This window comes from Manis javanica, chromosome 6, assembly GCF_040802235.1.
Source record: "Manis javanica isolate MJ-LG chromosome 6, MJ_LKY, whole genome shotgun sequence".
NCBI classification, from domain to species: domain Eukaryota; kingdom Metazoa; phylum Chordata; class Mammalia; order Pholidota; family Manidae; genus Manis; species Manis javanica.
The window spans coordinates 1,242,189-1,255,309 of NC_133161.1; the positions used below are offsets into that span (position 1 = coordinate 1,242,189).

Consider the following 13,121-nt stretch of genomic DNA (forward strand, 5'->3'; position numbering starts at 1 on the left):
TATTCACGTATACGAGTGCCGGAAGGAGAAGAGAGAGAAAGGAGGACAAAGTCTCTCTGAGGAAATAATTGTTGAAAACTTACCCAATCTGGGGAAGGAAATAAATAGACACTCAGGTCCCGGAAGCACAGGGAGCCTGTAACAAAAGGAATCCCAGGAAGACAACGCCAAGACATATAATAATTAAGAAGACAAAGACTAAGGATGAGGAGAGGGTACTGAAAGTAGTCAGAGAGAGAAAATAGTTACTAGCAAGGGAAACCCCATTAGGCTATCAGCGTGCATCTCAGCAGAAACTTTACAGGATAGAAGGGAGTCGCATGAAATATTTGATGTACTGAAACAGAAGGACCTTCAACCAAGAATCCTCTACCCAGTAGGATTACCATTCAAAATTGAGGGAGAGATTAAACATTTCCTACATAATTGAAGGCTGAAGGAATTCACCACCAATAAACTGGAATTACAGGATACATTCAAGGGACTTCTGTAGAAGAAAATGTTCTTAAAGCCCTAAATATTTTTCACTAGTGTAAATAAACCCAGTTAAGGTAGTAAACCAATTACTTACCAAGTAAGTATGAAATTAAAACAAACGAAAATAGTAAAACCAACTATACACAAAATTATAGTCAAGGAATATACAAAAAATGCAGATTATGATATCTAATACATAAAATGTGAAGGAGGAAGAATAAAAAAGAAGTACTTTTAGATTATGTTCGAAATAGAGCAATCAGCAACTTAATATAGACTGTTACATAGTTAGGAAACTATCCATGAATCTTAGAGTAACCACAAACCTAAAGCCTGTAATAGATATACAAAAAATTAGAAGAGAAATCCAATTACACTAAAGAAAACCATCAAATAACAAGAGGAGATGTAAGAGAGGAAGAAAGGAACAGAGAAGAACTACAAAAACAACCAGAAAACAGTTAATGAAATGGCAATAAGCACATACCTCTCAATCATTACCTTAAATATTAATGGACTGAATGCACCAATCAGAAGACATAACAGGGTGGCCGAATGGATAAAGAAACAAGACCCACCTACATGCTGCCTACAAGAGATTCATTTCAGATCCAAACACATACAAAGACTGAAAGTAGAAGAGGTGGAAAAAGATAATTCATGCAAATAAGAGGGAGAAAAAAGAAGGGTTAGCAGTACTCAGACAAAATAGACGTCAAAACAAAGAAAGTAACAAGAGACAAAGAATGAATTAACACAATGATAAAAGGATCAGTCCAACAAGAGGAAATAACCATTATGAATATCTATGCACACAACATAGGAGCACCTAAATATGTGAAACAAATACTAACAGAATTAAAGGAAAAAAAAAAAAGGCTGCAACTCATTCATATTAGGGGACTTTACCATGCCACTTACTCAATGGACAGCTCAACCAGACAGAAAATAAGTAAGACAGAGGCACTGAACAACAGTATATCAGACTTAACAGAACTGCAGAACACTCCACCCAAAAGCAGCAGGATACACATTTTTCTCAAGTATACATGGAATGCTCTCTAGAATAGATCACATACTAGACCACAAATAACCTCAATAAATTCAAAAAGATTGAAATTTTATCAAGCTACTTCTCAGACAATAGTATGGAAGTAGAAATAAATTACACGAAAAAAACAAATCATCCACAAACACACAGAAGCTAAACAACATGCTTCTAAATAATCAATGAACAAATCAATAGAAATCAGACAATACATGGAGACAAATGAAATAAAAAATACAACAGTCCAATATCAGTGGTATGCTGCAAAAGCAGTTCTGAGAGGGAAGTACACAGCAATGCAGGTCTCCCTCAAGAAACAAGAACAATCCAAACAAACAGTCTAAACTCACAACTAAAGAAACTAGAAAAAGAACAAATGAAACTCAAAATCAGCAGCAAGAAGGACATAATAAAGATCAGAGCACACATAAAATACAGAAAAATAAAATAGGAAAAAAATCAATGAAACCAAAAACTGGTTTTTTGAGAAGATAAACAAAATAGACAAAACCCGTAGTCAGACTTATCAAGAAAAAAAGAGTCACAAATAAAATCAGAAATGAAGAAGGAAGTTACAACTGACACCACAGAAATATAAAGAATTATTATAGAGTACTATGAAAAATAATAATCTAATAAACTGGGCAGCTTACAAGAAATGGACAAATTCCTAGAAAAGTACAGCCTTCTAAGGTTGACCCAGGAAGAAACGGAAAATCCGAACAGACCAGTTACCAGCAATGAAATTCACAATCCAGGACCAGATGGCTTCACAGCTGAACCAAACATTTAAGGAAGACCTAATACCCATCCTCCTTAAAGTTTTCCAAAAAACAGAAGAGGAGGGAATACTTCCAAACTCATTCTATGAGGCCAGCATCACTCTAATACCAAAACCAGACAAAGATACCACAAAAAAAGAAGGAAAAAAAAAAAAGACAATACCCCTGATGAATACAGAAGCAAAAATCCTCAACAAAATAGTATCATCCATCATGACCAAGTGGGAGTTATCCATGGATGCAAGGATGGATATTACAATATTTGTAAATCCATCAATACAACACACCGCATTAACAAAAAGAAAGAGATAAAAACCACATGATCATCTCAACAGATGCTGAAAAAGCATTTGACAAAATTCCATGGCTATTCATGATGAAAACTCTCAACGAAATGGGCACAGTGATATGTACCACAATGCAACAAAGGCTACATATGACAAACCCACAGCCAACATCACACTTAATAGCAGAAAGCTGAAAGCTCTTCCTCTAAGATCAGGAACAAGACAAGGATGTTCACTCTCCCCAGTTATTCAACATGGTACTACTGGAGGTCGTAGCTGCAGCAATCAGACAATACAAAGAGATAAAAGGCATCCAGACTGGTAAGGAATAAGTTAAACTGTTGCTGTTTGCAGATGACATGATATTGTACATAGAAAACCCTAAAGACTCCACCAAAAAACTATTAGGACTAATAACTGGATTCAGCAAAGTTGCAGAGTACAAAATTAATACAGAAAATTTGCTGCTTTCCTATATACTAACAATGAACTAGCAGAAAGAGAAACCAGGAAAACAATTCCATTCACAATTGCATCAAAAATAATAAAATACCTACGAATAAACCTAACCAAGGAGGTGAAAGACCTGTACTCTGAAAATGTAACAGACACTCATGAGGGAAATCAAAGACACCAATAAATGGAAATACATCCCATGCTCATGGATAGAAGAATTAATATCATCAAATGGCCATTCTGCCTAAAGCAATCTACAGACTCAGTGCAATCCCTATCAAAATACCAAAAGTACTCTTCAATGAACTAGAGCAAATAGTTCTAAAATTCATATGGAACCACAAAAGACCCCAACAGCCAAAGCAATCCTGAGAAGGAAGAACAAAGCTGGGGGGATTATGCTAACTTCAAGCTCTACTACAAAGCAATAGTAATCAAAACAATTTGGTACCGGCACACAAACAGACCCATAGATCAGTGCAACAGAATAAAGAGCCCAGATATAAACCACTCATATATGGCCAATTAATATACAATAAAGGAGCCATGGATATACAGTGGGGAAATGACAGCCTCTTCAACAGCTGGTGTTTGCAAAACTGGACAGCTACATGTAAGGGAATGAAATTGGATTATTGTCTAACTCCATACACAAAAGTAAACTTGAAATGGATCAAAGATCTGAATGTAAGTCATGAAACCATAAAACTCTTAGAAGAAAATACAGGCAAAAATCTCTTCAATATATGCTTCAGCAATTTTTTCCTGGACACATCTTCTTGGGCAAGGGAAACAAAATAAAAAATGAACAAGTGGGACTACATCAAACTAAAACCCTGTACAACAAAGGATACCATCAGCAGAACAAAAAGGCATCCTATAGTATGGGAGGATATATCTGTAAACAATTTATCCCATAAGGGTTAACATCCAAAATATATAAAGAACTCACATGAATCAACACCAAAAAACCAAATAACCCCATTAAAAATGGGCAGAGGACCTGAACAGACATTTCTCCAAAGAAGAAATACAGATGGCCAACAGGCACATGAAAAGATGCTCCACATAGCTCATCATCAGGAAAATGCAAATCAAAACCGCAGTGAGCCATCACCTCATACCAGTCAGAATGGCCACTACCAAAAGATGAGAAAGAAATACCAAGTGCTGGCAAGGATGTGGAAAACACAGAACCCTCCTACCCTGTTGGTGGGAATGTAAATTGATGCAGCTACTGTGGAAAGCAGTACAGAGGTTCCTCAAAAAACTAAAAATAGAAATACCACATGACCCAGTAATTCCACTTCTAGGAATTTACCAAAAAGAAAACAAAATCTCTGATTTGAAAAGATACAAGCACCCCTATGTTTATCTCAGCATTACTGACAATAGCCAAGATACGGAAGGAACCAAAGTATGCATCAGTAGATGAATGGATAAAGATGTGGTACACGTACACAGTGGAATATTATCCAGTCATAAAAAAGAAATGCTGCCATTTGTGACAACATGGATGGACCTAGAGGGTATTACGCTCAGTTAAATAGGCCAGGCGAGTAAACATAAATGCCATGTGATTTCACTTATTTGTGGAATCTAAAAACAGAATGAACAAAATAGCAGTAAACTCATAGACAATGAGAAGGGACTGGTGGGTACCACGGGGGAGGGGCCACAGTGGGTGGTGGGAAGAATGAGGGGATAAAAGGGCACAAAAATTCTCAATCATAATATAAGTTGGTCATGAGGATGGTAGGACAGCATAGAGAATATAGCCAATAATTCTGTAACATCCTCCTACAAATAGTAACTGCACTAGCGGGGGTGAAGATTTATTGACATAGGGAACTGCTGAACCACTGTGTTGTATACTTGAAACTGAGGTAAGATTTATATCAACAATACTTCAATAAAAAAAAAGAAAAGGAAAACAACGTCCACATGGAGAGAGAGAAAGCAAATGTAGTCAGATGTTAACTTCAAATCTAGGTGGAGGATATAAAGATATTCTTCCAACTTTTCTGGTGTTAGAATATTTTCAAAACAGAATATTAGGAAAAAAGGAGAAATTACATTTTGATATATTGTCTATTAAAATTATTTGCTAAATGAATCTTTTAACAAGAACATTAAGTGTTCGTAAACTGCACCCTATGGGCCACACTGACCACAGACTGTGTGTGGCTTGGGCCTGAACAGCACTCCTTGCGTCCTGGAAGGGTGCGAGGAAGGAGAAAGCAGAGGGAGCGGCCCGCGGGCAGCCCACTGACCCTCAAACACTTGCTACACAGGCACTCAGAGAAGGTTCGCACACTCCCGCTCCAGAGAGCAAATACATGCAATGTGCTTCCAAGGAACACAGGGAGTGAGCAAAAATAAGACTTCCTGGGATCTGTGATCCTCCAGGTTTCCCCTTCCGACAGGTTCTCTCCTCCTATCTTTAGTCCAGCAAAACAGCCTGGAAAAGCCAGCTAATAGGCCTAGTTCCCCCACAGCAATCCCAAATAAACTTTACTATGTGCAGCTTCCAGAAAGTTAACTAAAATTATACTGAAGGCTCAGAATCATGTGAAAATTTTGCTACTGGGCAAAAGCAAGTTTTTAAAAAATAGTAAAGACATCTTCGCTCCTTCCTAAAGGAGCAAGTTACTACAGTGCAAGTTACCTAAATACTGTTCTTTTGCAAACCGAATCCACAAAAGTCAGACGTTGAGTCATTTTAAGTTCCTACATAAATCATAATGAGGGCCTGATGGGAGATCTGCTCTGAAGAGCCTGCCCCTCGGCAGAGACCCTTGGAGGGTGGGGTCGCCCTCACGGGATTCTCTGCGCTGCCAAGCCACTCATCAGTGACCAGGATGCCTGGCATTCCACAAGAGAGTTCCAGGGCATACTTGGAAGAAAATATGAGCTGGAGGTTAGTTATATGCACATTTTAATACCTACAGGCCAGTATCACCGGGAGTGAAAATTTTAATAACACACAGAACAGTCCATAGTTTTAAAAAAATAAGGAAAACCACTGAATAAGAAAATGAAAAAAAGGTGTCCCTTTAGACATTCCAAGCGAGCACCTTATCACAGAACCTGATATAATGGGATTACCTGCAACAGAGGCTCATCAGCCTCTTTATCTGAAATAAGCATGTCAGTCTCTCAGATCCATCCAACTGCTGGACAAACAGAGAGCTGTGTTTAATTAAGTTCTGATACATCCATATCTGAAACAGCAAAACATACCAATTACAACTCTTACTCCATAAAAAGCTAAGTGTTCACTGAATTATATAACATTCCAAATTTCCCTAACTGGTAAATAAATACCTAATCAAAACTTATCAAAACATAATAAGAGGTAAGTCTAAGTCAGGTTTTATTTAGTAGTATACATGTTTTGGATTTCCATCTTAAAATAGCACATCAGTATTAAAGTACTAAATTTATTACTAAAGTACACTTAAAAGTCATGTAAATCTGAAGCACAGTTCATTTGCACAAATCAGCAGTCTATATAAAACTGTATGAGAAACACATTACAGGTCATGTGTCACACAGGACTTCCGTTTCTTCTTTTTGCCTTCTTCCCATGTCTCCAGCATCCTTTCCCTTTTCGGACACTCCCCTTCCCAAACAGCATGGAGTTTTTGTAGGAAAGGTAATCATAAAGTCCCACTATTCCCAGTAAAACATCAGGTATGTGATATGTGAGGTGATGGGTGTGTCACTAACTAGATGAACTAGATGGGAGGAATCCTGTCACAAAGTTCACTTACATGAAATCATCACAGTGTGTACTTTAAATAGGGTACAACTGTATTTGCTGAATTACCTCAATACAGCCGGAAAAGGTAAGGGATGGGGTTGAGCTGGCCAGAACCCCACAATCTCCTGAACACAATGATCGCTCAACGTGTTTAGCAAATGTTAAGTTAGACTTCCATCTAACTGGCATCCAGGCGCCTATCCGATATGGCTACAGCTGCCATAAATGATCTTGAAAACTTGGCCTCTAATAAGGAATCTCTTCTTCTTTCTCTACTATATTTTTGTAAGACAGTTACTTGTTCACTTCATAAGACCCATTGAGAACTTAAAATTTAAGATAGCTTCTTAAATGTGACTAGTTATAAATGTGCCACATAACTTTTTTTTGCCTGTTATCTTAGGAGATTCTTCTTTAGCAGTAACACTTATTTGATGTAAAATGTTAACACTTAAAATATGAATGCAAAAGCATTCTGTGCAACAAATTAGAGCATGTCCTAGATTGGGTGGAAATACCTTGTGACCCACTCCCACACACACAAGCTTTCTTCTTGAGGTGTTTGAGTTCCCATGTCCGTATTTCCTCAATAACTAATATGATACAAAATCTTTCTGCACTCTCCACATGCAGTTCATTATAAAATCTGTACTATCTGTGAACAAATAAAAATAGGACATACAGCAACTAAACATTACAGGGATCTCGGACGATGCTGCGGTTGTGGCTGCATCCAGCCCACCATCTCCTGGACTTGCCATAAGAATGAGGAGGGAGATGTCTAGGCTGGCAGGTGCATACAGTGAGACAACTAATTTGACCGGATCTGTACTGTTGGAACTCAACCAGGAGTTGGGAGGGGTGCAAGTTGTAGCACTCCAAAATCTCATGACTATAGACTATCTATGGTTAAAAGAACATATGGGATGTGAACAGATCCCAGAAATGGGCTGCTTTAATTTGTCTGATGGTTCAAGTACAGTTGGACAATATCCATCATATCATAGATAAATTTTCACAAATGCCTAGGGTGCCTAAATGGTTTTCTTGGCTTCACTGGAGATGGATGGTAATTATAGATTTGCTTTGTTTATGTCACCGTATTCCTATTATGTTAATATATGTGTGCAAATTAGTTAGTAGTTTAAAACCTATACATACTTAAGGTACTATACAAGAAGATATGTCAAAGAAATAATCAATCCTCCCAAGTTTCCTTCATATGCTACATCTATAGCTTTTCTTCTTCCTTCCTAATTACAACCCTTAAATAGAATTCGTGCCTCATATCGAATTTACCGAGTATCATAATTCCTCCAGGTGGTAAAGATACCTCGAGACAAGTGCTGGGCATAGAAACCACAGGGCATAAATCTGCAAAGAAGTAAAAAGCTAACCTTTGCAAACAATATGGCTTCTCTCTCACTTACCAACTTTACATTTCCCTGTATGGCCCCAGAAGATGACTGGTTAGCCAGAGACGGGTAAGATTCCTCAAGGGAGGAACAACCTAAGACAGGCACAGTCGCAGGGGGGCCATCAGGTGAGAATTTGGGGATCAACAGAGGTGAGGCTCAGAACCTCACCCCCCCTGCTTTGAGAGAAATCTTCTGCATCCGTGGATGTCTTGATGCCCTTGTCTAGCCTGGATTAATACTTAGTCCATAGGCACACACCTGATCATCTGATCATCTACATTTGCCTTCTTACAGCACTAAACTATGTTTTCTACCTTTATCTTGCATCTACCTACCACTTCAGCATTTTATTAAAAATAAAAATAATAATAATAATAGGAGAAATGTGGGATCAACATATAAATCAAGTACAAAAATCAAACGAATATTCATATTTGACCTGATTGTTTATAGGTCATATTGCATGATCAAAACCGAAAGTTTCTGTGATGACTGCCCTTGTACTGTTCACCATGTAAGAATTTATTCACTATGTAAGAATTCGTTCACCATGTAAGAACTTGTTCGTTATGCTTCAGAAGATTGGAGACTGACGAGAAAAAAAAAAAAACAAAAAAAACAAAAAAAACATTACAGGGATCTAAAGGGTAACTGTGAGAACCATGAGAACGAGGCTGTAAATATATTAAACAAGTAGTTATGTTTCATGTTGTCCACAGGGAAAAACAACTCAAAACAGCAGGGGCCTTTTACATGAACACTTTCTGGACTAGGTATTGATACTGTATTTGTAACACAGACATATGTACCAACATCATCCAGAAAGTTCTAGTATCACTACATTAAAGTACTTTGTTTAACTTTTTGTTGTTATTTACTCAGTGCAGATGAGTAAAGTTTCAAAACTTATTTTCTTGTTCAATCTTTCTTGGGAAGTCAACTAAGGATGCACATAAATAAAACAAGGGAGTAACCAAGAAAGGAGTAAGATTTGGAATCAGGAAAGAAGATGTGAAAATGAAGTAAAGCAAAATGATTTCCTAAGGTAAGAGCAGGCCTGGAGAGCAGCGGATCCAAGCCGGGGCAAGAGGTTCCCAGGACACGGGAGCTGCTCCAGCAGGAAACAGGGCACTGAGACTTCATTCTCTCATTGTGGAAACCCGTACGGAGAAGCCTTTCACAGTACTGCTGGAAGGGGCCAGAAGGCTTTCTCAGGGATTCAAAGAAAATTAAACATAGTGAGGCAATTGCTACCTCCAAAGTAATTCAAGAAAACATACACAAAGAACATATGGTCACATCACACTATTTCAGCAGAGACCATATTTCAAGTCATAATAATAAAAAAATAAAGGGAGGTGAGGAAGGGATAGTCATATATACTTTTTTTTGCATAAACTGTCTTAGGAAGACACAGAGTGGCATCATGCTCCTTGAATGGGAGCAGGATATTTTCCCCTACATATGATTAGCTTACTGTTTTTGCATTTTTGTCTGCAAAATGAATAAACACTGAAGTTCATTTTTGTTACCTTAACCCAGGTCTGATAACATTTAATCTGTTCAGGGTTTTGGAATCTATACATGAGCAATTCACTTTGTATGCACCTAGGGCCTGGAGTCAGACACGCACATTCACCTCCGGGCTCTTCACTAATGGCTTCCGAAAGTGGACTGTGCAGATGCACCATGCTCAGAAGCCATGCAGGAACTGCTGCAGAGACCTCCACCTGTGGTGTGGCAGGAGCGTCTCTGCAGACAGGGGTGCCCTGGAGAAACAGACAGCAGCACCCACATGTCTGTGCAGATGAGCTTCCAATATACAAGGTTAGAGTACACGAAGACGAGGATGGGCTGTTTCAGAGGGCAAGCCAGACTGTCTCCTGTTGTACTTTCCTCATTCTTTTTCTCTTAAACTTTAGAGAGCCCAGAAAAAGCCTGCAATTAAGGACAGTCCAGAATGGGAAGACTATCCCATTTTTACTGCCTCTCTATACTGGCTGTGGTTTACGGTCAGCTCTGCCCATGTTCCAGCCTAGCTCAACTCAGGAAGCAATGCTAGGTTTTAAAGCCAAACACCACAGAAGCAATAAAGTATTCCTCGTCCTGTGTGCTCACTTCATACAGCGCTTTCTTTTATGTGTGTCTGTAAGGAAGGCGTGCTTTTCACTGTATCCTGTCTTGTAATGCAATTTCAAACTTTTTATTACAAGTAAACAAATTTCTAAGAATAAATACAAATTCAACGTAATAACCACATACAAATCTCTTAATATTTCCTGGGAAACTGGGCACAATAACAAGTTCCATTTTTTTTAGTATCATTCAACTGTATGTCTGTGTGTACCTTCCACCATTAATACAAAATATTCCCCATCACTGTTATCATCAGAAGCCTATAAAATTTTAAAGTAATCCAATTATATTTTAGATGTTTTAAAAAACAGACCCTACAGTTTAGAGACTGATGATACAGTATTTGCAAATTAACACACTATGGAATTTAGGACAAATGTATGAAATAAGGTACGTGATCGTGGAGACCAGGTAATGGGTAGGTGGTTGGATTGCTCAACATATTATTCCACTTTTTTTTTTTATTTGAAATTTTCCAGAAATAAAAAAAGAGAAGAAAAATCTATTGTAAATGTGCATTGTTTTTAAGAGGCACAACACATTACCACAGAGATGCCCTCGCGTGGCCGACTGAGGACAGAGGCTCAAACAGGCGAGACATACTGGACGGGTCAGCTGACCACATTTAAAAAGAGCTGGAAAATATGTAAACAAGGATAAATGAAAATGTAGTTAACACTCACCAGACGTTTTGAGTCTTCATTCTGTTTATAAAAAAACAGAAGTTGCCTCACCAGAAGGGTCAGATTGGGGCCATTAGCAACAGAAAAGGTGCCACCAGACTGTGACAAGTCAGCGCAACGATCAAACGCACTTCTTTGGATGGAGCACTGGGAAGAGAACAAACAACATGCAAGGCTGCGGAGGCATGAAGGCCGGTCTGCATGCCCGGTGAAGCTCCACCAGCGGCGTCGGGACCGGCAGTCAGGACGCCGACTAGGCGGTGATCAGTAAGGGGCTACGTCAGAAACGACAATGCCTGGGATGTGATTGAGGACCCTTGGATGCCCACTTAGAGCCTTCTACACTGCTTTCAGTTTTTATCTTTAGCTGTGGTTTGGCCCATATTTGTATTTTATTATTTTAAAATCATCTAAAAACTCAACTATCTATAAAAATCTTTGCGTATATGAAAACTAATAAAATTAATTATTGGCAAAAATACTATTATCAACATTAACTTTCATTAACAGGTGTACAAAAATACTTACAAAATGAATTCTACTTCTAAGAATCAAAGACCATATTTGAAATAAGATCTTGCATGCCTTTCTCATTCTTCCTCGGTTAAAAAAACAAACTTACTTGCTGTTTTCTGACTCTGTATCCTCGAATAAATGACTGGATAATTATTGCATTTTTCAATCTTCGCCTTTCTTCCTGAATAATGGAGAAGGGAGGGAACAATCGGTATCAGTGAGGAAGATATTTAGGCTAGTAAGCACTTAAAAAAATAAAACCCAGCTACATAATTCCACACACCACAAAATTCACTCTTTTTAAATGTGTCATTCACCAATTTTTAAAATATTCAAAGTTGCACAATCACCACCAGTCTAATTTTAGAACACTTTCATCAACCACCCCTGGAAAAACTGTATCCAACAACAATCAACCCACATTCCCCACCAGCGCCCCCACCCACCCACCCCCGGCCCTGGCAACCACTAACACATGTTCTATCTGTATGGAACTGCTTATTCTGGCCAGTTCACATAATGTAATCATGTAATATGTGGCCTTTTGAGTCTGTTTTTTCCACCGAAATGACGTTTTCAAGGTATATCCAGGTTGTATCATGTGTTAGTACTTCACTCATTTTTATGGTCAATTAATATTCCATTGTATTTTGTTTTTCCATTTATTAGCTGATGGACATTCGGGTTGTTTTCATGACTCATGCAGCTGTGGACATTCCTGTAAAGTTTTTGTATGGACATAGGTTTCTGTTTCTCTTGGATGTATGCCTAGGAGCAGAATTAATATTTGAGGACCTCCAGCCTTTTTCTAAAATGGCTCTACCATTTTATAATCCCACCAGCACAGTTAAGACTTTAAAAAATTTTTTAGTTTTAAATATAAAAAGAGCACAAACATTTTTTAAGATCACTTTCTTGTTTCAAAGTAGAAAACTCCAAGTTTTAATGACTCAAGACTTAAAAATGTAAGTGACAGTACACAGCAAAAATATGTATTCATCATCATCACCGTCATTATACCCACTGCAGCTACCGCTGTTTGACAGCCTGATATACGCAGCCCTAGAGAGACACTTTATATGCATTCCTGCAGTGATCTTACAGATGAGTATTACTCCTGCATAAAGATGCAGAAACTGAGATTTCCATAAAGATTAAGTGATACCAAAAGATGTGAGAGTCAGAATTCAAACTCAGGTATGACACTAAAATCTATACTCTGTCTTACCACATGACATTGTTCCACTTCTCCTGTGAATTCCACTTACCAGGCTTAACAAGCACATATACACTCACACAATCTTGAGGTTTGAAAACAGCATCAGGTCATACAGGTGTACTTCTGAGCATGCAATGGTTACAAGGGAATCCCTGAGCTTAAACCTAGTTTGGGAATCTATTCATTATTATGATGAGTCTAAGAGCACTTGATTAAAAACTCATGTACCATCCCATGAGTTTTTAAAACATTTATTTTTATTCATCAATTTGTTCATTGAGTAAGTCTTAGTAACACCCCAGCCTCTGCTGGGAACAGAAGGCTACATACAAC

At 38.1% G+C, this 13,121-nt stretch overlaps 1 protein-coding gene across 11 annotated transcripts in view; it reads right to left on the reverse strand.

The window, feature by feature from the left end:
• Positions 1–13,121, reverse strand: part of UBE3C (ubiquitin protein ligase E3C) — a 130,266-nt gene that overhangs the window by 89,848 nt on the left and 27,297 nt on the right. For 7 of the 11 annotated variants that reach the window (XM_073238122.1, XM_036999196.2, XM_073238124.1 and 4 more), the window contains 3 exons: positions 11,676–11,750; positions 11,054–11,200; positions 6,159–6,274 (listed from right to left, as the gene is read on the reverse strand). In XM_073238122.1, the coding sequence (XP_073094223.1) occupies positions 6,159–6,274; positions 11,054–11,200; positions 11,676–11,750 (338 nt within the window). Of the gene's footprint in view, positions 1–6,158; positions 6,275–10,915; positions 11,006–11,053; positions 11,201–11,675; positions 11,751–13,121 lie in introns of those variants that run through there. The other 4 variants (XM_073238125.1, XM_073238123.1, XM_073238128.1 and 1 more) reach the window with 4 other exon arrangements.